Here is a 26,328-nt window from a genome sequence, read left to right on the forward strand (position 1 = left end):
ACGTGCCGGACGAAATGGACACTTCACCGCTCTAAGTTGACACACAGCTCGTCATCGGACTGTAAAAGAAGGGCCCTGTGGAAGATAATGCTCTGGACCATATTTAAGCTTTTATGGGGCGGGATAGTAACAAACATCCCTCAGCTTCTTACAAGCAAGTAATGGACGTGACTGGGCAGAGGATGCTGTTTTTATCAAGACTGACCCAGACCGCATTTTTGACAAGCCCTCCACCTCCCAGAACTTGCCCTCTAAATGCTCTACGAAGAACCTAGGCTTCATGGACTCAACGGGTTCCCCATCAGCTCTCTTACAGACTAGATAATGGGGCAAATACGTCTCGCTGTCATTCATAGCCTTTTGTTCCTCCCTTGGCGTGGCCAGGGAGGGGAACGATTTGGGGTCATACATGTTTGAATTAAAGTGAGCCCTCTAATGCTTAAGAGACTGCTGGTGGTAGGCCACCAGCAAGAGAAGATGTGCCACACATCAGTGCGTGACATCCACTGTGATGCCACCTACTCCTACCAAGGGCCTTCCTCACGGGCGCCACCCAGTCACAGCAAGGGTCACCTGGCAGGATGGCCATTGCTGAGAGTTCCGATGCCCCAGAGAGATAGCCATCTACTCCTTAGCATAAGTGGGGAGTTAATGGTGCAGGAATCAGTAGAGCAATCCCTGTGTTGTCAGGGGGCTACAACCAATAGGGTTCATGGCGGCCTCACCACAACGGACTGGCTACAGTGCTGGATATTAGATGTCAAGTGGTCCACAGTCGTCGTCAGCGCAGGAAGCGACACTGCAGAGTGCATGGTGGAAATTGCAACCACGAATGTATCCTTGCCCAAGAGATGGAGAGCGAGCGGGACTGCAATGCAACAATGAATAAGCTGGCTAAATGTCTCAATGCACGATGGACACAATGCACCAAGTAATGCTCCCTTCCCCAATTGGCTCGCTCTTCGGAATATTTTCGAAATATGGTGGTCAAACCCAAGAGGGGACCATCACATAAGGGCCAAAACATTTGAGACTCCTTTTAGTCGCCTCTTATGACAGGCAGGAATACTGCGGGCCTATTCTTACCCCCGAACCCGCAGGAGGGCCACAACCCACATTTTTCAGCTAGTATGCAGTATGCCACCACCGAAGACAACAATCAATAACTGAAGAAAATTAAAGCAGGTGGAACCGCCACAACCTTCATCCATGTCAAACTTACTAACCACTAGCAATACCTCCACTTCGACAGCTGCCACCCCTTCCATAGCGAAAGTCCCTTCTGTACAGCCTAGCCGACCATCGTTGAAATATACTGAGGGTCTCACTGAAGCCTTCACTGAATGTAATTATCCTCCCAACCTCTTACAAAAAAAATCTACTGTGCCTTATCTTTCCAGTCTCCCACCACCTCCCAAAGTCCCACCATCTGCCACACAAGAGCATTCCCCTCGTAAATCAGTACCACCAAGGACTGGAGCAACTGAATTACATTCTCCGCCAGGGTTTCAATTACGTCCCTGAAATGAGGAATGTCCTGCACACTAACCTAACCTAACCTACACAATATACTCTTCCACCCTTACACAACTGCTGCTCCCAATCCTTAACCTCATGGCTCGTACCCCTGTAATAGACCTAGATGCAAAACCTGTTCCACACATCCTCCCACCACCACCTACTACAGTCTGGTCACAAACATCACCCATCTCATCAAAGGCAGGGCTACCTGTGAAACCAATCATGTGATCTACAAGCTAAGCTGCAACCACTGTGCTGCATTCTATGTAGGCATGACAACCAACAAGCTGTCTGTCAACATGAATGGCCACCGACAAACTGTGGCCAAGAAACAAGCAGACCAGCCTGTTGCTGAACATTCTGCCAAACATTATACCCTTCATTTCAATGACTGCTTCACATACTGTGCCATACGGATCTCTCCCACCAACACTAGCTTTTCTGAATAGCACAGATGAGAACTTTCCCTGCAATATAGCCGATGTTCCCGTAACGTTCCTGGTCTCAACCTTCGTTAGTCACAGTCCTCAAACACCCAGTCCCTTCCCTAATCCCATTTCAGCACCACATAGCTGTCATCACACCATCACACCCAGTCTTTTTATTTCTATCCTTTTCCACTACTACCCCCCCTCCCTGCCCTCTGTCTAACCTGCAGCACTTCACTGTCTGCCATCCCCACCATACTATCCCTCCCCCTCTCTGCCCCAGCCTCCTGCTTACCCCCACCCAGTCGCCACTCATATCATGCACTGATGCTGCTGCTTGCCGCGTGGTTTCAGTTGCCTGAGACGGCAGTTGCGTGTGCAAGTTGCATCTGCACAGTGAGTGAGTGAGTGAGTGAGTCGTCTACTGTCGATGTAGGTCTTAATGGCTGAAAATTTAATTGTGAGAGACTCTTTTTGCGCGTACCTGCGACTAAGGATCTCCGCTATATGAAGAGAACGCAGAGGGAGATTAGAAGGGTGATCGATACTGTGTGAAGAATTTGACAAAGCACTGAAAGGCTTAAGTTGAAACAAGGCCCCGTGAGTAGACAACATTCCGTTAGAGCTACTGTTAGCCTTGGGAGAGCCAACCATGACAAAACTCTTGCATCTGCTGAGCATGATGTATAAGACAAACGAAATACCCTCAGACTTCAAGAAGAATACAATAATCCCAATTCAAAATAAAGAAGGTGCTGACAGGTGTGAAAATTAATGAACTATCAGTTTAATAATTGGCTGTAAAATACTAACACAAATTATTTACAGAAGACTGGAAAAACTCTTAGAAGCTCACCACGGCAAATATCAGTTTGGATTCCAGAAAAATGTAGGAACACTTGAGCCAATACTGATTCTACGACTTATAAGACAGGTTAAGGAAAAACAAATCTATGATTACATTATCTGTAGACTTTAAGAAAGCTTTTGGCAATGTTGAATGGAGTATTCTCTTTCATATTCTGAAAGTGGCAGGGGTAAAATACAGGAAGTGAAACGCTATTCACAATTTGCACGGAAACCACATGGTAGTTATAAGAGCTGAGAAGCACGGAAAGGAAGCAGTGGCTGAGAAGGGAGTGAGAGAGTTGTAGCCTATCCCCAATGTTATTCAATCTGTATATTGAATAAGCAGTAAATTAAACAAATGAAAAATTTGTAGTAGGAATTAAAGTCCAGGGAGAAGAATAAAAGCTTTGATATTTGCTGATGACATTGCAGTTTTGTCAGAGACAGCAAAGGACTTGAAAGAGTGGTTGAATAGTATGGACAGTATCTTGAAAGAAACAAAAGCATAACAAGGATAATGGAATGCAGATGAATTAAATCAGGTGGTGATGAGGGAATTACATTAGGAAGAGAGACAAAGTAGTAGACAAGTTTTGCTAGTTAGGAAGCAAAATACGTGATGATGGTTGAAGTAGAGAGGATATAAAATGCAGACTGATAACGGCAATAAAAGAATTTCTTAAGAGAAATTTGTTAACACTGAGTATAGATTTGAGTGTCAGGAAGTACTTTCTGAAAGTATTTGTGTGGAGTGTAGCCATGTATGGAAATGAAACATGGATGATAAACAGTTTAAACAAGAAGAGAATAGAAGCTTTTGAAATGTTGTGCTACAGAGGAATGCTGGAAGATTAGATCGCTAGATCACATAAATAATGAGGAGGTACTGAATATAATTGGAGAAAGGAGAAATTTGTGGTACAACCTGACCAAAAGAAGGGATCGGTTGGTAGAACACATTGAGGCATCAAGGCACTGTCAACTTAGCACTGGAGGGAAGTATTGGGGGTTGAAATCACAGAGGGAGACCAGGAGATGCATACAGCAAGCAGATTCACAGGAATATAGGTTGCAGTAGTTACTTGGAGATGAAGAGGCTTGCACGGGTTAGAGTAGCATAGAGATCTGCATCAAACCAGTCTTTCGACTGAAGACAACAATAACATGTATAAAGCAGATGCACTTTAAGTACTGCAGGGGCAGTGGTATGTAGGGTTTGACTTCACAACAGTAAATCATTGTCTTCCTCTTTTCTGGGACCATGGTCCCATTGAATACTATAGTGCAGTTAAAATTACTCGATAGTCTGCATTTCATATGGAAATTTTTATAAAAGTTTACAAATAAAGAGGCCAAGTAACAAATACACACTGAACGAACCAAGGATAGGACTCTTGGAAATTGCTGATAAATATCTAGACAGCACCATGAAAATTTTATGAACAACAGGATACAAAACTACACAGGAATTTCTTCATTTCTCATTGTATCAGAATGCTCTTGATAGCTCCCCTAGACAAAATCAATAAATTAGGTGGAGGAGCAGGGAAGAAAGGCAAAAAAGAAGGAAATTAATACTCATACTAATGTATACTCTCACCCATTATTTAATTTTGTGCTGATTTCCTTTTCTTTAGCAATTAGTCTTTCACGAACAGTATCACACTGGAGAACACTCTGTAATGCAGTTGTGTCATCTCCAACCACTTCCTGCTCCACATGGAGAACAGATATGTGTGAAGGTATCCGCAGCTGTCCACTGAAAAGAACAATTAGTGTTGTTAGAACTATGGCGTTCTCATTTAGTGTATTTACAAGATATATTTAAGAAAATACACAAAATCTGCATAGTGGATATGACTGTAGCAGTAGGTAAATATTCACTCTCCACTAACCTTGATATCATCCTCAAAAGAGTAGTCTTGCCAAGACCATTTCTTCCCACAAGACCATACCTTCTTCCAAACGCCAATGTGAGATCAGCAGCCTGCAGCAAGACCCTTCAAATTTCAACGAATACACACACATCATGAAACATTTATCATTAATGATTTAATTTTACTTGTTCATTATTACTAATGAAATTTCTGAAAAAAATTGAAGCATTAGTCTTTGTAGGGGATAACTAGTATGAATGACAATTAACAGAAAGAAAAATGTCCATGGTCAATCACAGAAGACTTAAATCATGATGTCTGCATGGGTATTTGACCTTAACTCCTTCCACAAGGGAGTTGAGCAAGCTAATCACTGAGCCCTTTCACTCGGCAGATGCAGTGGATCCCTAACAGATGGTCACTGAAAATAAGAACTGGGAGAGGGAGAGGGGTTGTTTAACAGAAAATAAGGAAAAGGGAGCCTCAATGACTTAACACAAAATTTATTCATATTATAGCTACCATAGCAATAAAATGAGTCTACAATGGCTAACAAAGAATCAAAAGAAAAATGATCATTATTACAAATTCTGACACTGTTAGTTGCCTTCTATCACATTATGAATTCAATGTTTATTGTAACATTTAAATTTAATTTCCTATCTACAATTTTTCCACCAATCATTATCAGGATTTCTGTGCAACAATTTTCACTTTCATTCAGGCTGTTGAACATTTATTTTCACATTTTGTATTACAAATGAGAACAGTTACTGCACAAAGTCTGTTTAAGTCTCTTTTCTTGAGAAGAGAAAAAAAGTACTTTAGGAGCAAACTCCCATTATCAAGCGACAGTTAATATTCATTCTTTCATTTATTCATTCCCATGTCTGGTCAGCATTTCCAGAAGGTAGCAACTCCGATGGCCTTGTTGCAAGGAAGAAGTCTCCCCGAAGATTGTATGGATTACACAATGAAAAATCAGTACATTCGGGTGCACCCTGGGCAACGTTGCACATTAGCAGCAGCTGATTCTTCCACCACCAGTCAACACAGAAGTAGTGTCAGTTAATCAGTGAATGTAATTAACAGACTGTGCTGCAAAATCCACTATAGCCAAATCAGAATATATCTCAGTGTTCATTATTGTGTGTACTTCTGCACTCAGAATAGGCAACCGTATAGAGTGTGAACCCAAACTCTGACAAAATTTTGGACGTTGTTCAGGGATATTGTCCAAGTACAGTACAGCGTTGATTATCCGAAGTAATTGGGGGACATGGGTGTTCGGAAAACTGTTTTTTCAGATAATAGAACTGTACATGTTTATTTGCCAAAAAGAAGTATTGTACAGCTTGTTGATCCATCAGTAGAATCAAGCATAGCTATAAAATCTGCTATGCTCGTCTTCTGTTTTTTTATATCCGTAATTGTCGAATTCCCCACCTTGTACTCATTGGATAAAGTGGCTGCAGATTCGCCTTCTTCTAACCTTTTAATAATCACGTACTTGTCCCCATAGAAAGGACTAGACACTTATGTTTAAGCATTTTGTATCATCAAGTTCACTTCTCCATGCAGAAACACACAAGTGGTCATAACAGAACAGAAGGTGACTGTTTGCACCGTGAGAAGCTCTTTTTTTGAGGGGGGGGGGGGGGCGCGGCACAATCCTTCAAACTGCGCAGAGCGGCACGCCTTAACTCTAAGCTGGCGCAGCTGTTGCTGCGAACAGCTTTGACACTGCCGCTACTTCTACTGCCAGTGCCAAGCCGACAGAAGTGTGCCGATTGTTGAAACACAGCGACTGGCGGCTTGGCCAGTCAGCAGCGCCTTGTGAAGGCCCCATTAGAAGCAATGTTCCGCCAGAGGTGGCCCAGTGCGGCGACTACTGTGGGGAACTTGATTAGGGAGTGAGTGGGATGATGGACAGTAAGGTGGTAGAGTAACAGGTGTGAACGAGTACACAGTTTGGTTAAGCGATTGTTCGGTTGACCAACGTTCGGATAATCGACGTTCTACTGTAGTTTGGTATAAAGGACTTACAGTTTCTGGTGGCATAGTAAAAAGTAACTGCATTTCCATGTACTTATGGAAATACAGTTCTGCCTTGAGCAAACAGAGGTTCTTCTTGTTTTGACAATGAGACATGTTTGGTGACGTCTCACCATCATCAGTGGGTTCATTTATTTTCTTAGTAACAGATACTGATTCTATGTGGCCTTCTGAAACTTGCAGTACAACTAATATTTTGATCCAGTTTGTCATTTTTTGTTGATTCCACTCTTCCATGCCTGTATAGGGTAAGTAAACTGTACTTTCCAAGCGTGTGTGAGAAAGAACGTTTTACATAACATGAAGCAGCACGAAATAGTCAACAAAAAAATTACAGACTGGACCAACATATCTGCTGTGCTGACGATGTCGAGACAGCTGTATTAACATAATCAGAATCCAACACTAAGAAAATAAATTAACCCACTGACAATGATGAAATTTTACTAAAGTATGTTTAGGTATGAAACATGAATTTGCTCAAGGTAGAACTGTAAAAAGAAGAAAGTACGGACAAAAAGGGAGTGAATAACTGCATTACTTTGGTCTATGACCATTTTTACATTTGTATCTGTACTGATCTGAAAACATCTGCACAACATTTTAATTTTGACAATATTCCTTTGTTTTGAAAGGAATATTTTCTGGTCACTCACAGTACTTCCTGCTGACAACGGCAACATCCACTTTACTCTTTGCCCTCAAGCTTGCATTCGGTTCTGCTTTGTTCTGTTTCTCTGCCAGTGTGAGTTACATGTTAACACTATACAGCAGTACGGATAGGTTTACTAATGAACAGGCTGATATGCACCTCATTCTGGGTTCACACAATACAATGGAAAAGTAGCACAATGACACTAAGCTGAGCTGTACCCACAGTGGCAGCATTCACTTCGCAGCACTTTCACACCTCGCATTGTAGTAGAACTGTTTTGCATTGCATACCAAAATTTGAAGTCCGGGGTTTACTCTGTATAAACACTCCGCACCCTCCCCCACCCCCACACTCATATACACACAGAATTAATCCAATGACAAAGTCAGGCAAGAATTAATTCTTATTTTTCCTATTCTGTTGCAACCAGCAAATTTTGCCACAAATTTGTAGAAAAACCAAAATCTGTGGACATGGTAGCTAGATGAAAGTATAATTTTCTGCCTGTTCACACACCAGAATTCAAACCGTAATATAAAATATTGTTTATGCACAGGAGAAAAAAAAATGCATACTGTGATTACTACTGCCAAGAATTGTGATTGACAATTCATACAGTACACAGTTTTTTAATGCAGGTGGTAAAATTATTATGTTTAACACTGCATGAAAACTCCAACAGTCTGCTGCAGCAGTATTTATTCAGACCCATTATAGATCCACACAACTGGTTACACAGCTTTTAAATTGCATCTTCTGATGAATATCTGTACAGTTTTTTTAAAGTAATGCTTTGATAATAAGGACTTGAAGTTATCTGTGACATCTTAAAGTACTGAGCTACTAGACAAATTTGGAGGAAAATATTACACATCACGTTAGGAAATTACGTGTGGATCACACATGCCCCACAAAGAAAGGCCTTATACATACTTAATAAGTATGATTTGCAATTTCATACCAAAAGGTTATTTACCAATGGTACGTCATATAGTGTGGGGAGTAATTACCCAACTGATGTGGAGCACCTGCCAAAAATGGGACAAACCTGTGTTAAAAATCAAGAAATGTTATCAATTTACTGATTGAAATATGTTCTTGTTGGCCTACATTAAGTAACAGCAATGTTTCTCATAGATGTTACACATGCAAGTACTAGTTTCTATGGTAATTGAAGAATAAAATAATATTAGTGATGAAAAATAGTAAAATTAATGTACTGAAATCTAGTGAAAATTATTTTAACTGTTTTAGGGGCCAGCAATGACTGAAAGGAAGAGGCTTACTCTGCTGGTCAAACTTAGCTAACACACTCGTGTGCATTTGTCACCAACATAGCAGCTGACAACCAAGCTATGACATCCCTTGCATTCTTGAAGTGTGTGCTGTGGCTGCCGTCCCGGTACTGAGACGGAGACAAAAACTGAACTAATGCGGGCAACCCAGAAGATATGAAAAAACACAACACTAGTGCTCTGCTGAGGAACTGCGGTCACCTTGCGAATTATTAGACTCGGCTCTCTGTAACACTTATAATTCAAATTGGACAACGCTAAATATAATTATGTTGCTAAGACGAACTACTTATTTCTAAGTCATTAAAACAGCGTATACAGTAAATGGAGCAGATGGCCTCCAAGTAGACCGCCAGTGGGACTAAACATGAATATTAACACAAAAAAGTTGAAATTAGCTAACCAACTGGTTAGATTTTAATACCCCTAACTTCAAAAATTTAAATAGTCAAAACTGGCCAATAAAGCTCAGTGCCTCAACTCTGGGTATGGAGTGTATTATTAGGTGACTGTCTTATGGACTTCATCACATGTATCTCTTGAAGTACATTTAAAACATCGCACTCCCTCTATTTATGTACCATCTCCAGGTTGTGAAGATCTGAAATATAATTTTGATTATGTAATAAATGAGATGTTAGCACTGATTTCTGACTGATCACTTTGAGATATTCTTTAAAGCAAATTGTGAAACCGCTACCTGTTAGCCCAATGTACTTTTGAGAACAATCATTGCAGGAAATTGAATAAATCCCTATGTTCTTATATGGGTTACTGACTGGCTGTTCCCTGTGTTATACTTGGAACCTACATTCTGAAGGATAAAAAAATACACAGGATTTATCTTATTCTTTTTTCAATGTTTACCTATTCTTTCTGGAAAGGGACCATAGGTAACACGGTGGTAGTTCTTAATGTCCTGGCTAACAGTGGTTATTGGAAGAACATGTCATGTTTAATACTTTATTATTATTATTATTATTATTATTATTATTATTATTATTATTGGGAACAAAATTTATATTGTAACCATTAGCTACTGCAATACTGCTGGATGACATCTATGAGGGGCATTGTCTGCCACTTGACAAAGGCTGACAAGAACACATATTAATTAGTACAGTGATGACAGTTTGTGGTTTTAACACAGGTCAGTCCCATTTTTTACAGTTGTTCCATGTCACTTGAGGGCAGTTCCCGTCTGTTTTCATTTTTAGTCAATGCTTTACTGTTTTTACACAAGGATTAATTCTCGTTTCTAATTCTATTCCTTGATTTTTAGACATGACACTCACCATAGATGATGGTCATTCCATTTTATCAACTGAGGATTGGTTTTTATCAATTGAGGAGAGCTATAAACTTGCCTAACCATGCCAACCGTTACTCTGCTGCATTTTTAACTACTCCCCACACCATATGACATACCATTTGAAAATTAATATTCTTTTGGTATGAAATTACAAACCACATTCATTAAATACGTAGGCTGGAACTTAAATAGTGGCAAAACTGCTGTGGAGACACTATGCAATGGAATCTACTATTGTCGCTGATAGCACACATTGTTGACATACCTCTGAGCAAATGGACTTGCCTGTCCCACATGATGGGCATGCGCACAATGAGGGAAAAACAGTCACTTGTGAGCGAGCACTCTAACGTAATGGTGTCACTATGTTTTCGTAACAGGAACAGTGGAGTTTGATCAAGATTGATTGTGCCACAGGTCGTACAACACGACAGTGTCACCATAGTCTTCAAGAGGCAAGTGGGGAATCGACATTGCCATACAGAACAGTGGCACCTTGGGTAAAAGCCTTCAATGGAAGGTTGGCAAACTGTGGCAGACTTGCATTGAGCAGGTCACACTGGCATCTCTGAAGAAGAAGTGCATGCTGTTGCCACGTTAGTCAACAGTGATCGACACTATATGATTCGTGAGCTCGCCCATGAAACCAGATTAGCCATTCAACTGTGCTTCGCATCTTTAAGGAACGCCTGGGCAGGTGAAAAATTGCATCATGATGGGTTCCGCATGACTTGGTGGAAATGCAGAAATGGCTGTGTTGCGATGCTGCTCAGACACACTTGCAGTGCAAATGAGAGGCTTTCTTAGACCGTATCTTAACAATTGATGAGACGTGGGCCATATCATAAGAGCCGAAACTGAAATGCCAATCCAACAAATGGCATCATTATGGGTCACCGCGAAAACAAAGTGCATCAGAGCTCTAATAGGGTGATTCTCGTGTACAACTGTGATGGTGTTATCCTAATGCATTACGATCTTCCAAGGCAGACCGTTAATGCACAGAATTACTGTTCATTTTTGGAACATCACTTGTGACCAACTTCGTGAAAGAAGTAGCGACACTTTCTGCGCAACTCATCCATCATTTTGCAAGACAATGAGAAGGCGCATGCAGCGCAAGCTGTGGCTGCTCTGTTTGGTCGATGGGACCAGGAAATACTGTACCATCTACCATACTCTTCGGACTTAAGTCCTTGTGACTTTCATTTGATTCTGAAGATGAACGAACCACTTCGTGGCATTCACTTCATAATTGTTCCAGAGATTTGATAGGCAGCAGACATCTCCATTTGCACCATCAACAGAACATGCTCTGTTAACGGTATACTATGCTTTCCACATTGCTGGCGACTACTTTGAAGAACAATAACAGGTGCAAACATGGAACTCTTGTTTCAGTTATGAATATATAGTTGCCACTATTTAAGTTCCGACTCTCATATGTATAAGCCTCTTCTTTGTGGGGACATATGTGATTGACACCTAATTTCTTAACTTGATGCGTAATATTTTCTTCCAAGGTTAAGTCTAGTAATTTAGTACTTTAAGATATCTCAGGCAACTTCAATTCTTCATTATCAAACCTTTAACTAAAAGATTTAGTCTGTACCAATATACAAAAGAAGATGCAACTTAAAAGTAGCGAAATCTGGTGTGTAGGTCCATAACTGGTTTGAATAAATACAGCTGCAGTGGACTGTGACTTTTCATTCCACATTATACTTAATAATTTCAACACCTATATTTAAAAAAAAATCTGTTTACTGTAAGAACTATCAATCGTATAACTATTTTAGTTGCCACTGACACAGTTCTAAAATTATTTGTACTGCCAAGAAGGTAGATTAGTTACCTGTTACCATAAGCGACATCAAAGTTTTCTATGCGAATGTCTTGAGTCCGATTGTTGCCTTTATCCTCCAATTTTGTTTCCTTTTTGCTAGTAACTTGCGAAGCAGTTGCTGTTTCTAACCGCGGTCCTGTTGTTGCTTGGTTTCTATTCATTTGCATATCCAAGCTTCTTTTCTCTTGCTTTTGTTGTAGCTTTGCTTCAGCTTTCTCAAGTTTCTTTGCATCAACTTTCTGTATAAAGAATTAAAATGATTTCTAAAACAACATTAATATTGACAGTTGAAAGATTTTTTCAAGAACGAGTCAAACTTCCAATGACAAACTGTCGTACAGCAAATCATTATAAGACAAGTATTACCATTTGAACACTACTTACTAATCCACCATCTCTAGTCATCATCCAAATGCTTTTGATGTCTTGCACATTATCTTCCAAATTGGCAGCCATAGATGCAAGGTGAACAGGAGCATTGAGAACTTTAGTTGGCCCATGATTTAGTAAATCAGACTTATTTGGTTTCAGAATTCCTAAGAGCCTTTCACATATATTTCTGAAACAAATTAAACATTATTTGAAAGTTATAACAGAACTTAACTGCAGCCTGTAAACGACTGAAATAATAGGTTGAAGTTAGATATACACGAAGGGGGAGTCGGGGGGAGGGGGGAGGGGGCAGAGAGGCAGGGAGTGAGTCGGGGGGAGGGGGGAGGGGGCAGAGAGGCAGGGAGTGAGTCGGGGGGAGGGGGGGAGAGTGAGTCGGGGGGAGGGGGGAGAGTGAGTCGGGGGGAGGGGGGAGAGTGAGTCGGGGGGAGGGGGGAGAGTGAGTCGGGGGGAGGGGGGAGAGTGAGTCGGGGGGAGGGGGGAGAGTGAGTCGGGGGGAGGGGGGAGAGTGAGTCGGGGGGAGGGGGGAGAGTGAGTCGGGGGGAGGGGGGAGAGTGAGTCGGGGGGAGGGGGGAGAGTGAGTCGGGGGGAGGGGGGAGAGTGAGTCGGGGGGAGGGGGGAGAGGGAGTCGGGGGGAGGGGGGAGAGGGAGTCGGGGGGAGGGGGGAGAGGGAGTCGGGGGGAGGGGGGGAGAGGGAGTCGGGGGGAGGGGGGAGAGGGAGTCGGGGGGAGGGGGGGAGAGGGAGTCGGGGGGAGGGGGGAGAGGGAGTCGGGGGGAGGGGGGAGAGGGAGTCGGGGGGAGGGGGGAGAGGGAGTCGGGGGGAGGGGGGAGAGGGAGTCGGGGGGAGGGGGGAGAGGGAGTCGGGGGGAGGGGGGAGAGGGAGTCGGGGGGAGGGGGGAGAGGGAGTCGGGGGGAGGGGGGAGAGGGAGTCGGGGGGAGGGGGGAGAGGGAGTCGGGGGGAGGGGGGAGAGGGAGTCGGGGGGAGGGGGGAGAGGGGGGAGGGGGGAGAGGGAGTCGGGGGGAGGGGGGAGAGGGAGTCGGGGGGAGGGGGGAGAGGGAGTCGGGGGGAGGGGGGAGAGGGAGTCGGGGGGAGGGGGGAGAGGGAGTCGGGGGGAGGGGGGAGAGGGAGTCGGGGGGAGGGGGGAGAGGGAGTCGGGGGGAGGGGGGAGAGGGAGTCGGGGGGAGGGGGGAGAGGGAGTCGGGGGGAGGGGGGAGAGGGAGTCGGGGGGAGGGGGGAGAGGGAGTCGGGGGGAGGGGGGAGAGGGAGTCGGGGGGAGGGGGGAGAGGGAGTCGGGGGGAGGGGGGGAGGGAGTCGGGGGGAGGGGGGGAGGGAGTCGGGGGGAGGGGGGGAGGGAGTCGGGGGGAGGGGGGGGAGGGAGTCGGGGGGAGGGGGGGGAGGGAGTCGGGGGGAGGGGGGGGAGGGAGTCGGGGGGGGGAGGGAGTCGGGGGGGGTGGAGGGAGTCGGGGGGGGGGGGGGGGTGGGAGTCGGGGGGGGTGGGGGGAGTCGGGGGGTGGAGGGAGTCGGGGGGGGTGGAGGGAGTCGGGGGGGGTGGAGGGAGTCGGGGGGGTGGAGGGAGTCGGGGGGGAGAGGGAGTCGGGGGGGAGAGGGAGTCGGGGGGGAGAGGGAGTCGGGGGGGAGAGGGAGTCGGGGGGGAGAGGGAGTCGGGGGGGAGAGGGAGTCGGGGGGGAGAGGGAGTCGGGGGGGAGAGGGAGTCGGGGGGGAGAGGGAGTCGGGGGGGAGAGGGAGTCGGGGGGGAGAGGGAGTCGGGGGGGAGAGGGAGTCGGGGGGGAGAGGGAGTCGGGGGGGAGAGGGAGTCGGGGGGGAGAGGGAGTCGGGGGGGAGATTGAGTCGGGGGGGAGATTGAGTCGGGGGGGGGAGAGGGAGTCGGGGGGGGGAGAGGGAGTCGGGGGGGGGAGAGGGAGTCGGGGGGGGGAGAGGGAGTCGGGGGGGGGAGAGGGAGTCGGGGGGGGGGAGAGGGAGTCGGGGGGGGGAGAGGGAGTCGGGGGGGGGAGAGGGAGTCGGGGGGGGGGAGAGGGAGTCGGGGGGGAGAGGGAGTCGGGGGGGAGAGGGAGTCGGGGGGGGAGAGGGAGTCGGGGGGGAGAGGGAGTCGGGGGGGAGAGGGAGTCGGGGGGGAGAGGGAGTCGGGGGGGGGAGGGAGTCGGGGGGGGGAGGGAGTCGGGGGGGAGAGGGAGTCGGGGGGGGGAGAGGGAGTCGGGGGGGGGAGAGGGAGTCGGGGGGGGAGAGGGAGTCGGGGGGGGAGAGGGAGTCGGGGGGGGAGAGGGAGTCGGGGGGGAGAGGGAGTCGGGGGGGGAGAGGGAGTCGGGGGGGAGAGGGAGTCGGGGGGGGAGAGGGAGTCGGGGGGGGGAGAGGGAGTCGGGGGGGGGAGAGGGAGTCGGGGGGGGGGGAGAGGGAGTCGGGGGGGGGGAGAGGGAGTCGGGGGGGGAGAGGGAGTCGGGGGGGGAGAGGGAGTCGGGGGGGGGAGAGGGAGTCGGGGGGGGAGAGGGAGTCGGGGGGGGAGAGGGAGTCGGGGGGGAGAGGGAGTCGGGGGGGGAGAGGGAGTCGGGGGGGAGAGGGAGTCGGGGGGGGGAGAGGGAGTCGGGGGGGAGAGGGAGTCGGGGGGGAGAGGGAGTCGGGGGGGAGAGGGAGTCGGGGGGAGAGGGAGTCGGGGGGGAGAGGGAGTCGGGGGGGAGAGGGAGTCGGGGGGGAGAGGGAGTCGGGGGGGAGAGGGAGTCGGGGGGGAGAGGGAGTCGGGGGGGAGAGGGAGTCGGGGGGGAGAGGGAGTCGGGGGGGAGAGGGAGTCGGGGGGGAGAGGGAGTCGGGGGGGAGAGGGAGTCGGGGGGGAGAGGGAGTCGACATGACATATAGGAACATAGAAAAAAATGGTAATGAGATAAATACCTTGATACCAAAAGAAAGTACAAAATTTGTCACCTTGCCTTACTATGTTAAAATGAGCATGAGAATTGCATCGATTTTCAGAAAATACAAAGTGAAAGTAGCCTCGGGAACAACAAATAACTTAGGATGTATCTTGCAACATACTGTAGATGTAAAAAATGTACTTGATTCATCTGGGGTTCATAAAATTGATTGTTCTGATTGTGAAGCATGTTACGTAGGTCAGACAGGCAGGAGACTGGAAACTAGGTTTAAGGAACCTGTTGCTCTAAAAAGAAAAGACACAGCAGATAAATCAAGTCTGGCTGCACATTTATTGTCAACTAAACATAGATTGCCAATGTTAATGTCAAATGTAAGGTTGCCACACAGAGGCGAGAAGGCTGGACTCCTTGATCTTCTTGAGGAGATGGAGATCTTTTGCCACCAAAGAAATGCTGAGTGTAACCTGATCAATGATCAGGTCATAATGAAAAATGTCCACTTCTGGGAATTGTTTGAAAACTGCCTAATCCAAAGCAGTGAAAAATTCAATCCTGGGGGTCTCCAAGATCACAGCCATATGTAGTAGCCACTTGCATAAGATCTAAATTAGTACCACTTTCATAACACTATATTTACATAACTTACTGCATTAGAATAACACACAATCTAATGAGGGTAACTTAGCAACAATTAATACGTAAAACTCATTTTTCAAAATAAGTTTTCAAAAGATCACACTTTATCATATTGTTCTTATTTCTCGGCCATTAAGTGCGACATATTGAAATGATGCTTTCAAGTGCTACTAGCACCAACAAAGTCCATTTTGTAAATAAAGTTCACGTTATATCTTTTGTCAAGTAACAACTAATTAAGTTAAGACAGGCCCCAACACAACAAAATATGCAACACTCCCTATAACGTACTTTACGTAGCCACGTCAGTTTTGTAATTAATTTTAGCCCATGAGGCAACAATTCCCCCATGAACCATGGACCTTGCCGATGGTGGGGAGGCTTGCGTGCCTCAGCGATACAGATGGCCATACCGTAGGTGCAACCACAACGGAGGGGTATCTGTTGAGAGGCCAGACAAACGTGTGGTTCCTGAAGAGGGGCATCAGCCTTTTCAGTAGTTGCAGGGGCAACAGCCTGGATGATTGACTGATCTGGCCTTGCAACATTAACCAAAACGGCCTTGCTGTGCTGGTACTGCGAACGGCTGAAAGCAAGGGGAAACTACAGCCGTAATTTTTCCCGAGGACATGCAGCTTTACTGTATGATTAAATGATGATGGCATCCTCTTGGGTAAAATATTCCGGAGGTAAAATAGTCCCCCATTCGGATCTCCGGGCGGGGACTACTCAGGAGGATGTCGTTATCAGGAGAAAGAAAACTGGCGTTCTACGGATCGGAGCGTGGAATGTCAGATCCCTTAATCGGGCAGGTAGGTTAGAAAATTTAAAAAGGGAAATGGATAGGTTAAAGTTAGATATAGTGGGAATTAGTGAAGTTCGGTGGCAGGAGGAACAAGACTTCTGGTCAGGTGATTACAGGGTTGTAAACACAAAATCAAATAGGGGTAATGCAGGAGTAGGTTTAATAATGAATAGGAAAATAGGAATGCGGGTAAGCTACTACAAACAGCATAGTGAACGCATTATTGTGGCCAAGATAGATACGAAGCCCACACCTACTACAGTAGTACAAGTTTATATGCCAACTAGCTCTGCAGGTGACGAAGAAATTGAAGAAATGTACGATGAAATAAAAGAAGTTATTCAGATAGTGAAGGGAGACGAAAATTTAATAGTAATGGGTGACTGGAATTTGAGTGTAGGAAAAGGGAGAGAAGGAAACATAGTAGGTGAATATGGATTGGGGCTAAGAAATGAAAGAGGAAGCTGTCTGGTAGAATTTTGCAGAGAGCATAAGTTAATCATAGTTAACACTTCGTTCAAGAATCATAAAACAAGGTTGTATACATGGAAGAATCCTGTAGATACTAGGTGGTTTCAGATAGATTATATAACGGTAAGACAGAGATTTAGGAGCCAGGTTTTAAGTTGTAAGACATTCCCAGGGGCAGATGTGGACTCTGACCACAATCTATTGGTTATGACCTGTAGATTAAAACTGAAGAAACTGCAAAAATGTGGGAAATTAAGGAGATGGGACCTGGATAAACTGAAAGAACCAGAGGTTGTACCGAGTTTCAGGGAGAGCATAAGGGAACAATTGACAGGAATAGGGGAAAGAAATACAGTAGAAGAAGAATGGGTAGCTCTGAGGGATGAAGTAGTGAAGGCAGCAGAGGATAAAGTAGGTAAAAAGACGAGGGCTGCTAGAAATCCTTGGGTAACAGAAGAAATATTGAATTTAATTGATGAAAGGAGAAAATATAAAAATGCAGTAAATGAAGAGGCAAAAAGGAATACAAACGTCTCAAAAATGAGATCGACAGGAAGTGCAAAATGGCTAAGCAGGGATGGCTAGAGGACAAATGTAAGGATGTAGAGGCTTATCTCACTAGGGATAAGATAGATACTACCTACAGGAAAAATTAAAAGAGACCTTTGGAGATAAGAGAACTACTTGTATGAACATCAAGAGCTCAGATGGAAACTCAGTTCTAAGCAAAGAAGGGAAAGCAGAAAGGTGGAAGGAGTGTATAGAGGGTCTATACAAGCGTGATGTACTTGAGGAGAATATTATGGAAATGGAAGAGGATGTAGATGAAGATGAAATGGGAAATACGATACTGCGTGAAGAGTTTGACAGAGCACTGAAAGACCTGAGACGAAACAAGGCCCTGGAGTAGACAACATTCCATTTGAACTACTGACGGCCTTGGGAGAGCCAGTCCTGACAAAACTCTACCATCTGGTGAGCAAGGTGTATGAGACAGGCGAAATGCCCTCAGACTTCAAGAAGAATGTAATAATTCCAATCCCAAAGAAAGCAGGTGTTGACAGATGTGAAAATTACCGAACTATCAGTTTAATAAGTCACAGCTGCAAAATACTAACGCGAATTCTTTATAGACGAATGGAAAAACTGGTAGATGCAGACCTCGGGGAGGATCAGTTTGGACTCCGTAGAAATGTTGGAACACGTGAGGCAATACTGACCTTACGAGTTATCTTAGAAGCTAGATTAAGAAAAGGCAAACCTACGTTCCTAGCATTTGTAGACTTAGAGAAAGCTTTTGACAATGTTGACTGGAATACTCTTTTTCAAATTCTAAAGATGGCAGGGGTAAAATACAGGGAGCGAAAGGCTATTTACAATTTGTACAGAAACCAGATGGCAGTCATAAGAGTCGAGGGGCATGAAAGGGAAGCAGTGGTTGGGAAAGGAGTGAGACAGGGTTGTAGCCTCTCCCCGATGTTATTCAATCTGTATATTGAGCAAGCAGTAAAGGAAACAAAAGAAAAATTTGGAGTAGGTATTAAAATTCATGGAGACGAAGTAAAAACTTTGAGGTTCGCCGATGACATTGTAATTCTGTCAGAGACGGCAAAGGACTTGGAAGAGCAGTTGAACGGAATGGACAGTGTCTTGAAAGGAGGATATAAGATGAACATCAACAAAAGCAAAATGAGGATAATGGAATGTAGTCGAATTAAATCGGGTGATGCTGAAGGAATTAGATTAGGAAATGAGACACTCAAAGTAGTAAAGGAGTTTTGCTATTTAGGAAGTAAAATAACTGATGATGGTCGAAGTAGAGAGGATATAAAATGTAGACTGGCAATGGCAAGGAAAGCGTTTCTGAAGAAGAGAAATTTGTTAACATCGAATATAGATTTAAGTGTCAGGAAGTCATTTCTGAAAATATTTGTTTGGAGTGTAGCCATGTATGGAAGTGAAACATGGACGATAACTAGTTTGGACAAGAAGAGAATAGAAGCTTTTGAAATGTGGTGCTACAGAAGAATACTGAAGATAAGGTGGATAGATCACGTAACTAATGAGGAGGTATTGAATAGGATTGGGGAGAAGAGAAGTTTGTGGCACAACTTGACTAGAAGAAGGGATCGGTTGGTAGGACATGTTTTGAGGCATCAAGGGATCACAAATTTAGCATTGGAGGGCAGTGTGGAGGGTAAAAATCGTAGAGGGAGACCGAGAGATGAGTACACTAAGCAGATTCAGAAGGATGTAGGTTGCAGTAGGTACTGGGAGATGAAGAAGCTTGCACAGGATAGAGTAGCATGGAGAGCTGCATCAAACCAGTCTCAGGACTGAAGACCACAACAACATGAGGCGGAAAATGTCACTGTTACGTGCTATAGTAATTTTAAACATTTACCACATTACAGACACGAGAAAAAAGTAAGAATTGTAATTTTACATTGTTTTACTCATAATTTCATTTTACTACTTAGTTACTATACTACATAAATATTACAAAAAATGTCGTCAAAACTGTAAACTTCGGGTGCAGCTCATAGAGGGCGCCATACGCAAAAACGATGTGTACTGTGAAACCAACGTATAATTTTACGACCGCAATGGTTGAACTGCGTGACCATTCACTTGAAGCACGAACAACTGCTACAATTCCGCACTGGTATGTAATGTTAACATTAAAAGACAATAATGCGATGGACTTATAACTTTTGTATATCACATTGTAATATATACTCTTATTTGTTTTAGCATTGATAATGACCTGACACAGGTCGAAATCTGATCTGCATTTTGACTATAAATGTCATATTAAAGCAACTTAATTCTACAACTGATTTCTGCTCTATCTAACCCAATATAACCACAGTCGTTGCGTGCACCAACCAATGTTAGGCAACCTGATTAATCAAAGTGTTTGATACTGCTTGGTCAACTCAACCAAACTGCTCCTTTTAACCTAAACTAGACCTCAGGCTAGATTATAGATCAGTATACTACCACGTCTAAAATTATGTATTCGTATTTGTTGGCTTCATCAACTCAACCAAACTTTCACCTGTTAACCTTGCTTGGACCTCAGGCTATGTTAATGATTAGTTTGTCAGTTCAACCTACATTCCAAAAACCAACATAGGCACAAAAGAAACTATCAATGTTCTTTTTGAGAACATAACAAACACCTCATCAATTATATTACAGGATGAAACTGACATCCAATGTCAGAAGGTCCAGATGAGCTCTCGAATGAACTTACATGGGCTCCTCCGGTCACACTTAAAGTGAAAGAGATAATTAACATTTTTAAAATGGCCACACATTATGTATACTTACCCCCACCATTAGTCATTTTACTTATGTGTCAGACCACGAAAACAGAGTGTTCTGATGAAAAAGAACACACCTAATAAATGTACATCCACTATAATTAAGTCAATCCTTTTTGAGGAAACATCAGAACAAACACATAATTCATCCGCTGTCATCTGCATACTTATCGTATGAGGGGAGGTGTCTTCGATTGAATAATGTTTATGTAGGATGAACAGCACCTCCCAGGTTGTTCTGTACATAGCCATTTTCAGCACACACCAAAGGAAACCACAGGTAGAGTACATTAAGCCATTTGATTGCTTCCATACATATTTTGGTTGTTGCAGCTTTCCTGGTGGACGCTCCGTGACCCTTCATTCCACCTGTAATTGTGCCTGGCTAACTCAGGGAGTACTATAATGGACATGGCCCCAAACATATTACTTCAATATTATGTACTGCAAGTGAAATAATGTCAAGAGGCATGTGTACACATTGGATTCTGCCGGCGGTAATCACTATGCTTAACAGTCATGGATCGATGGTGTTCCACAATGACTTTCTATACTTTAGCACGATTCCATTATCAACTTCATACAGAACGTGGATCCGTAGTGTTGTAATGTATTTCAGTGCTTTAACATTCCGTAACGTTACGACTGACCCAAGTCACAACAAATCGTACATACAAAGATGCTTTCGGGAAATTTTTATTGCGCTGTTGCAACGAAATGACATTTTCGACGGTAACATGCTTAAATACGAAAACGAATTATGAGTAGTGTACTGAAGTGCGAAAGCTTACCTTATTTCTACTTCACTTTTATCGCTTGCCGCTTCATGAAGAACTTCTCCAATTGCATCGTACAGTTCTGTGCCATCTTCGAAATCGTCTGCACTGCTTGACAAAATTCCTGTATGGGGATTAAAAATGGGAAAATACAAATCAACAGTAAGATTACCGAGCACAAAATCAGTTTTCAAAGTCCAATGTACCGTATTGGCCTAAATTTAAGGTAAGTTAAGTGATGGTTACAGATTAGGTAGGTTTATTTTATATATTACATACTTCACTATTAAATACGATTTCCAAAATTCAAATTAGTAAAAAAAAAACCTCTTGCTATATAGAAATAATAGTTCGTTCTGTGCAGCTAAATTGATTGCAAAACAATATTACATTATGTACTCATATTCAGGACCCTACCTTCCACATACTGATACAATTCGTCATCAATTGTCGGGAATTGAGATTTAATATATTCACCGCTGGTTGCTGCCATTATTCCATTAATACTATTTCTCGTGCCCGCAATCCCTCACGGCTTTTGACAACACTGAACACACACACTAGCGTAACTTCATCACCATCAAAGACCTTCGCAAGAAATCAACAAAATTGGAGGGTAATTTTTATATTATGCCTTGCAATTAAGCAAACCAATTTAACCATGTAATGCTGCGTTTTTTAATTGCGTTTTTGGAACTGCGATCTTCAGCATATTCTTCGCGATTGTAAGACTGAATGCAAATAAACGTTTTGTGGTATATGCTAATCGATTAAAAAGTCGGTGGAGATCTCTGAAAAAAACCGCCACGAGATCTTTGCGGTACAGTAATGACACACGTGGAGATCTTTGGTGTGCGGAGTTTGCTAGTGATGGTGCATATACACCGGTGTTTACCGTGAGGAGAAAACTTACGACATCAACACGAAGAGGTCTATCAGAAATTGTGCGATGGCTGCTGTGGATTTAACTCGCTTCTTGCCTGATATAAGGATTCCATCTAACGGAGATAAGATATACAAAGACGAGTGCGTGTTCTCCTTTGATACTCCAGTGAGTAATTTCGCGCTCTGTGTATACCACATTCTTCAACTTGTTCTCTGTGACATTTTGCACATTTCAGCGTGTTGGAAGTATGTGTTGAACAAGTAACGAGCACATTCACATTTGTGGAAGTAACCTAAATAGTGGAAAGCATGTAAACGTGCCATTCACTTGAGTGCTCTATATGATATGCCATTAAAAAAGAAAAAGGAAGTCTTCATTTTCCTTGAAACATTTTCTTTTTACTCGTACCAAACAGAAGTATTTCGTTTTTATGACGGGACCATTATTAAAGTAAAAAGTTTTCTGGATTTATTCTTGTATTAGGTCCTCCTGATGTATATAAGCATTGTCATAATTTACAGTAGGAGTGTCTTATTTGGCTTTCGTGGTGATGAACTTCAATTTTCCCCGTACTAGCAAGACAGATAAGGTTACGAACACTTTAAAATACATTCCATTGCATGTACTAGAAGTTTGAAGCTTTAAATATTGTCAAGTCATGTTTTGCGAGACACTGTTTGCTTTTCTCTCTGTAACAAGCCTTTTGCACAGTGTGAAGTTTACTTTAGGGTAGTTTACGTATTGTACTAGTACTGTTAATGGATAAGTTGAAGAAAGACCAACATACATTTAGGCCTGTAGCATTTGTAGCTGTAGAGAAAGCCTTTGACAGTGTCAGCTGGCCTACACTCATTAAAATTTTGAAGGTAGCATGGATGAAATACAGGGGAGTGAAAGGTTATTTACAACTTGTACATCAACCAGACTGCAGCTGCAAAGTTGAGAGTCAAAGTACATGAAAGGGAAGCAGTAGTTGAGAACGTAGTATAGTCATCACATAATGTGTAGTGACAAATCAAATATTTTTGTACTGGAAACACGTCGGATGTCAAGTGAGTGACACGTTTGTAGCCTATCCCCAATGTTATTCAGTCTGTACTTTGTGCAAGGTCAATAGAGGTGTTACTGAATTCTCAAACCTATGAGAGATTGTGTTCACTGCCATTGACACTGGTTACCAGGCAGCTTGTCAGTTATGACAAACAGAACATTGCACTGTTGGAACAATTTACGGCATCTGCCTCTTACAATTCAGGAGTTGTTCCCTTAAATTTTTGGTGGTTGCTGATGCCAGTGTTGAGAACTCGTTTGAGATGGATGCATTTCAGGCATTTGAATTTTCTATCACTAACACTGTTCACCCTTTGTCCAATCAGGTACGATGTTCTTAATTGGAAACATTGCACAAGGAGTTTTTGGATTTGTTTTCTGAATAAATAGGGTGTGCTTAGAATTTTTCTGCCAGTTTTTGCCTTGCACATCCTATTCCTGTCACCCTGAAAGATCAGGTGAAAGCATAATCGAACAGACTTCAATCTCTAGTGGTGGTGCAACCTGTTACAGCTAGTGAATGGTTGTCTCCACTGGTTATAGTTTGGAAGACATTAGGGGAACTTCACTGCTGTGGTGACTTCAGTACCACTGTCAATGTGCAATCGATCATGTATATGTGTCTTCCCCCCCTCCCTCCCACCCTCCCGGTAGGAACTATTGGTGAAAATATCAGTTGGTCAATACTTTCGTAAAATTGATTTTTGTGAAGTGTATCTGCAGGTTCCTGTGAACGAAGAGTCTCAGTGAGTTCTAGTTTTGAATACTCATTTTGGCCTCTGTCAATATTTGCACCTTCCTTTTGGTGTGGCTAACACCCCTGCTATTGTCCAGTGATTTTTAAAGCAATTGACTATGCCTGTTCCAGATTGCAGTTGTTATCTCTATGATGTTGTCTCGGACTTCTCCACAGCCAATCACGTCAAAAATTTGCACACTGTTTTCTGCCTGCAGGCTTTCAGTGTAACCTTGCGAAATCTCAGTGTTTTTCCAACCTTCTGTTTTTTATTTGGGGTTTGAGGTCTTGCTGGATTGGCTTCACTCTCTGCCAGCCCATATCTCTGCTGTTATGTCCATGCCTCACCCCTCATCCATGAAGAAGCTTCAGGCCTTCCTAGGGAAGGTAGTGTACTTACACAAATTCCTGCCAAAGGCAGCCACATTAGCCCCTCTTTTCTTCCAGTTTTTTGATTTGGTCTTAACTTTTATGCCTTAACTGTATGTCTTTGATCATCATTTGACTCCCCCGACTGGATCCGTCCACTTTTAGCAGACCCTTTTTCTTCTGTGACTTACTTCAGAATGACAGGACTGCTGACTTCACCATTTGGTGCCATAGCCACCTCTCAGTTAATCACTCAATCAATTTTTCACACAGCCTTTCCATTGGATGACTTTCTTAATGCTGATGATGCTTGGTTTTAGATGGTTGCTTGGTTTGGAGGGAGGAGACCAGACAGCGAGGTCATCAGTCTCATCGGACCAGGGAAGTAAGTTGGTCGTGCCCTTTCAAAGGAACCATCCCAGAATTTGCCTGAAGTGATTTAGGGTAATCACGGAAAACCTAAATCAGAATGGCCAGATACGGCATTGAACCGGCATCCTCCTGAATGGTTTTGGATTGTGGTTTTGAACGTTTTTTCCGGCCCTTCATACAACTTTTCATCCAGCATTACATGGTCCACATTGTACACACCGAGCGAGGTGTCACAGTGGTTAGCACCCTGGACTTGCATTCGGGAGGACGACGGTTCGATCCCGGCTCTGACCATCCTGATTTAAGTTTTCTGTGATTTCCCTAAATCACTCCAGGCAAATGCCGGGATGGTTCCTTTGAAAGGGCACTGTCGACTTACTTCCGTAATCCAATGAGACCAATGACCTTGCTGTTTGGTCTCTTCTTCCGAACCAACCCAACCCATTGTCGTCCAAACTGTACAGGAGTGCAGACAGTGTGTGGAAGATTGCCCAGTGCGGTATACATTCAGTGTTTTGTGCTTGTCTATCTTTGCATCATTTCGTTCTGGCAAAAGTAACACACCCAGAACCCAACACAGTAGCCATCCTGTTGCGGTGGAGTCTAGTACCTGTACTGTGGTAGCGCCCCCCCCCCCCCCCCCCCTCGACCCTGCAGGGATCACAATATTGGTGCCTGAGCTGCAAATTCCTTGTGTATGCCAAGTAGTATGCGCTCATCGTGGCTGGGGCATGGACTCCAGGCAACAATTAACCGGTCAGGTCGTCATTCCAGTAGTTGGAAAGCCCTTGTTTGAAAGGAGAAACACCAAGGTGCAGATGACTCGCAAATGGAATGTATTAAAATTTTGTTTGCGAATGGAATGGATTAAACTTTTGTCTATTGGTAGCCTCGAGGCCCCAGAAATCTCTTTCAAAGGAAACAATTGCTACAATGTGTAGGTAGATAATTCCAAATTGTTTGTTTTCCTGGCTATGCTGTTTGAGGTGTGTAGGGCTGAGATACAAGGAGAGAAATACTCCCCACAATGCTTAGTTTGCGCTAGGATCGACAGGGATTTCTTTTTGACCACAAAGCCATTATTCTTTGCTGAACAACTCTGTGGACAGATTTGGGAAAGTAGCAGCAATTTCAAAAGTGAATCATCGGATTAGAAGGATACCCCCTGCTCGGTCGTGTGCACTCCTCACCAGTGGCAATCTGGTTGACATTCGTCACACCTCCCCCCCCCCCCCCCCCCCCTCCCCTCACCCATAGCAGTCTAGATACGTATAGGTTACCATCTTCCTCTGTCACTTTCTACTGACCAGTAACGAATTACGTGCCAATTTGGAGGAGTGGGGTGTACATTTCATCCAGCCTGTGCAGTGGGACGAAAGGACAGTAGCGTTGATATTAGGGCCTTCATCTTGGCCTTTGAAGGTGACTCATTGCCTGAAATGGTCAAGGTGATGGTTTATCAATGCAATGTGGAATGCTGTCCCCACTTCCATGCCATGCTTCAAATCACGAGATATGAGCGCGTCTTCACATTGTAAAGCTAACCCTGTCTATAGGGATTGTGGACATCAGTTGCATAAGAATGCTCATTGCACCCCTCCCCATTGGTGTCAGCTGTGGGAAGCACCTTTCCCCATGTTCACCAGACTGTACCACCTCCCAGAGAAGAAGGAAAAAATCAAAATATAAAAGACCCTTGAGCGGCTCTTATATCAAGAGGCCAAGAAGCAAGATGTCCATTTGCATCTCATACATATGATGATGACATTAGCTACAGCTACGATGCC

The 26,328-nt window shown here is 44.1% G+C and overlaps 2 protein-coding genes across 2 annotated transcripts in view; one reads left to right on the forward strand and one right to left on the reverse strand.

Annotated features, from left to right (window-relative positions):
• The window catches only part of LOC126353923 (ATP-binding cassette sub-family F member 3), a 93,712-nt gene extending 71,772 nt beyond the window's left edge, over positions 1 to 21,940 (reverse strand). The window contains exons 1-6 of the mRNA XM_050003166.1: positions 21,546 to 21,940; positions 21,144 to 21,252; positions 12,223 to 12,397; positions 11,848 to 12,077; positions 4,694 to 4,798; positions 4,399 to 4,557 (exon numbers count right to left, since the gene is read on the reverse strand). Coding sequence (XP_049859123.1) covers positions 4,399 to 4,557; positions 4,694 to 4,798; positions 11,848 to 12,077; positions 12,223 to 12,397; positions 21,144 to 21,252; positions 21,546 to 21,621 — 854 coding nt within the window. The 5' untranslated portion in view covers positions 21,622 to 21,940. The remainder of the gene's footprint in view (positions 1 to 4,398; positions 4,558 to 4,693; positions 4,799 to 11,847; positions 12,078 to 12,222; positions 12,398 to 21,143; positions 21,253 to 21,545) is intronic.
• The window catches only part of LOC126353922 (ubiquitin carboxyl-terminal hydrolase 5), a 163,823-nt gene continuing 159,429 nt past the window's right edge, over positions 21,935 to 26,328 (forward strand). The window contains exon 1 of the mRNA XM_050003165.1: positions 21,935 to 22,179. Coding sequence (XP_049859122.1) covers positions 22,078 to 22,179 — 102 coding nt within the window. The 5' untranslated portion in view covers positions 21,935 to 22,077. The remainder of the gene's footprint in view (positions 22,180 to 26,328) is intronic.

Source organism: Schistocerca gregaria, chromosome 3 (genome assembly GCF_023897955.1).
Source record: "Schistocerca gregaria isolate iqSchGreg1 chromosome 3, iqSchGreg1.2, whole genome shotgun sequence".
In the NCBI taxonomy this organism is placed as follows: domain Eukaryota; kingdom Metazoa; phylum Arthropoda; class Insecta; order Orthoptera; family Acrididae; genus Schistocerca; species Schistocerca gregaria.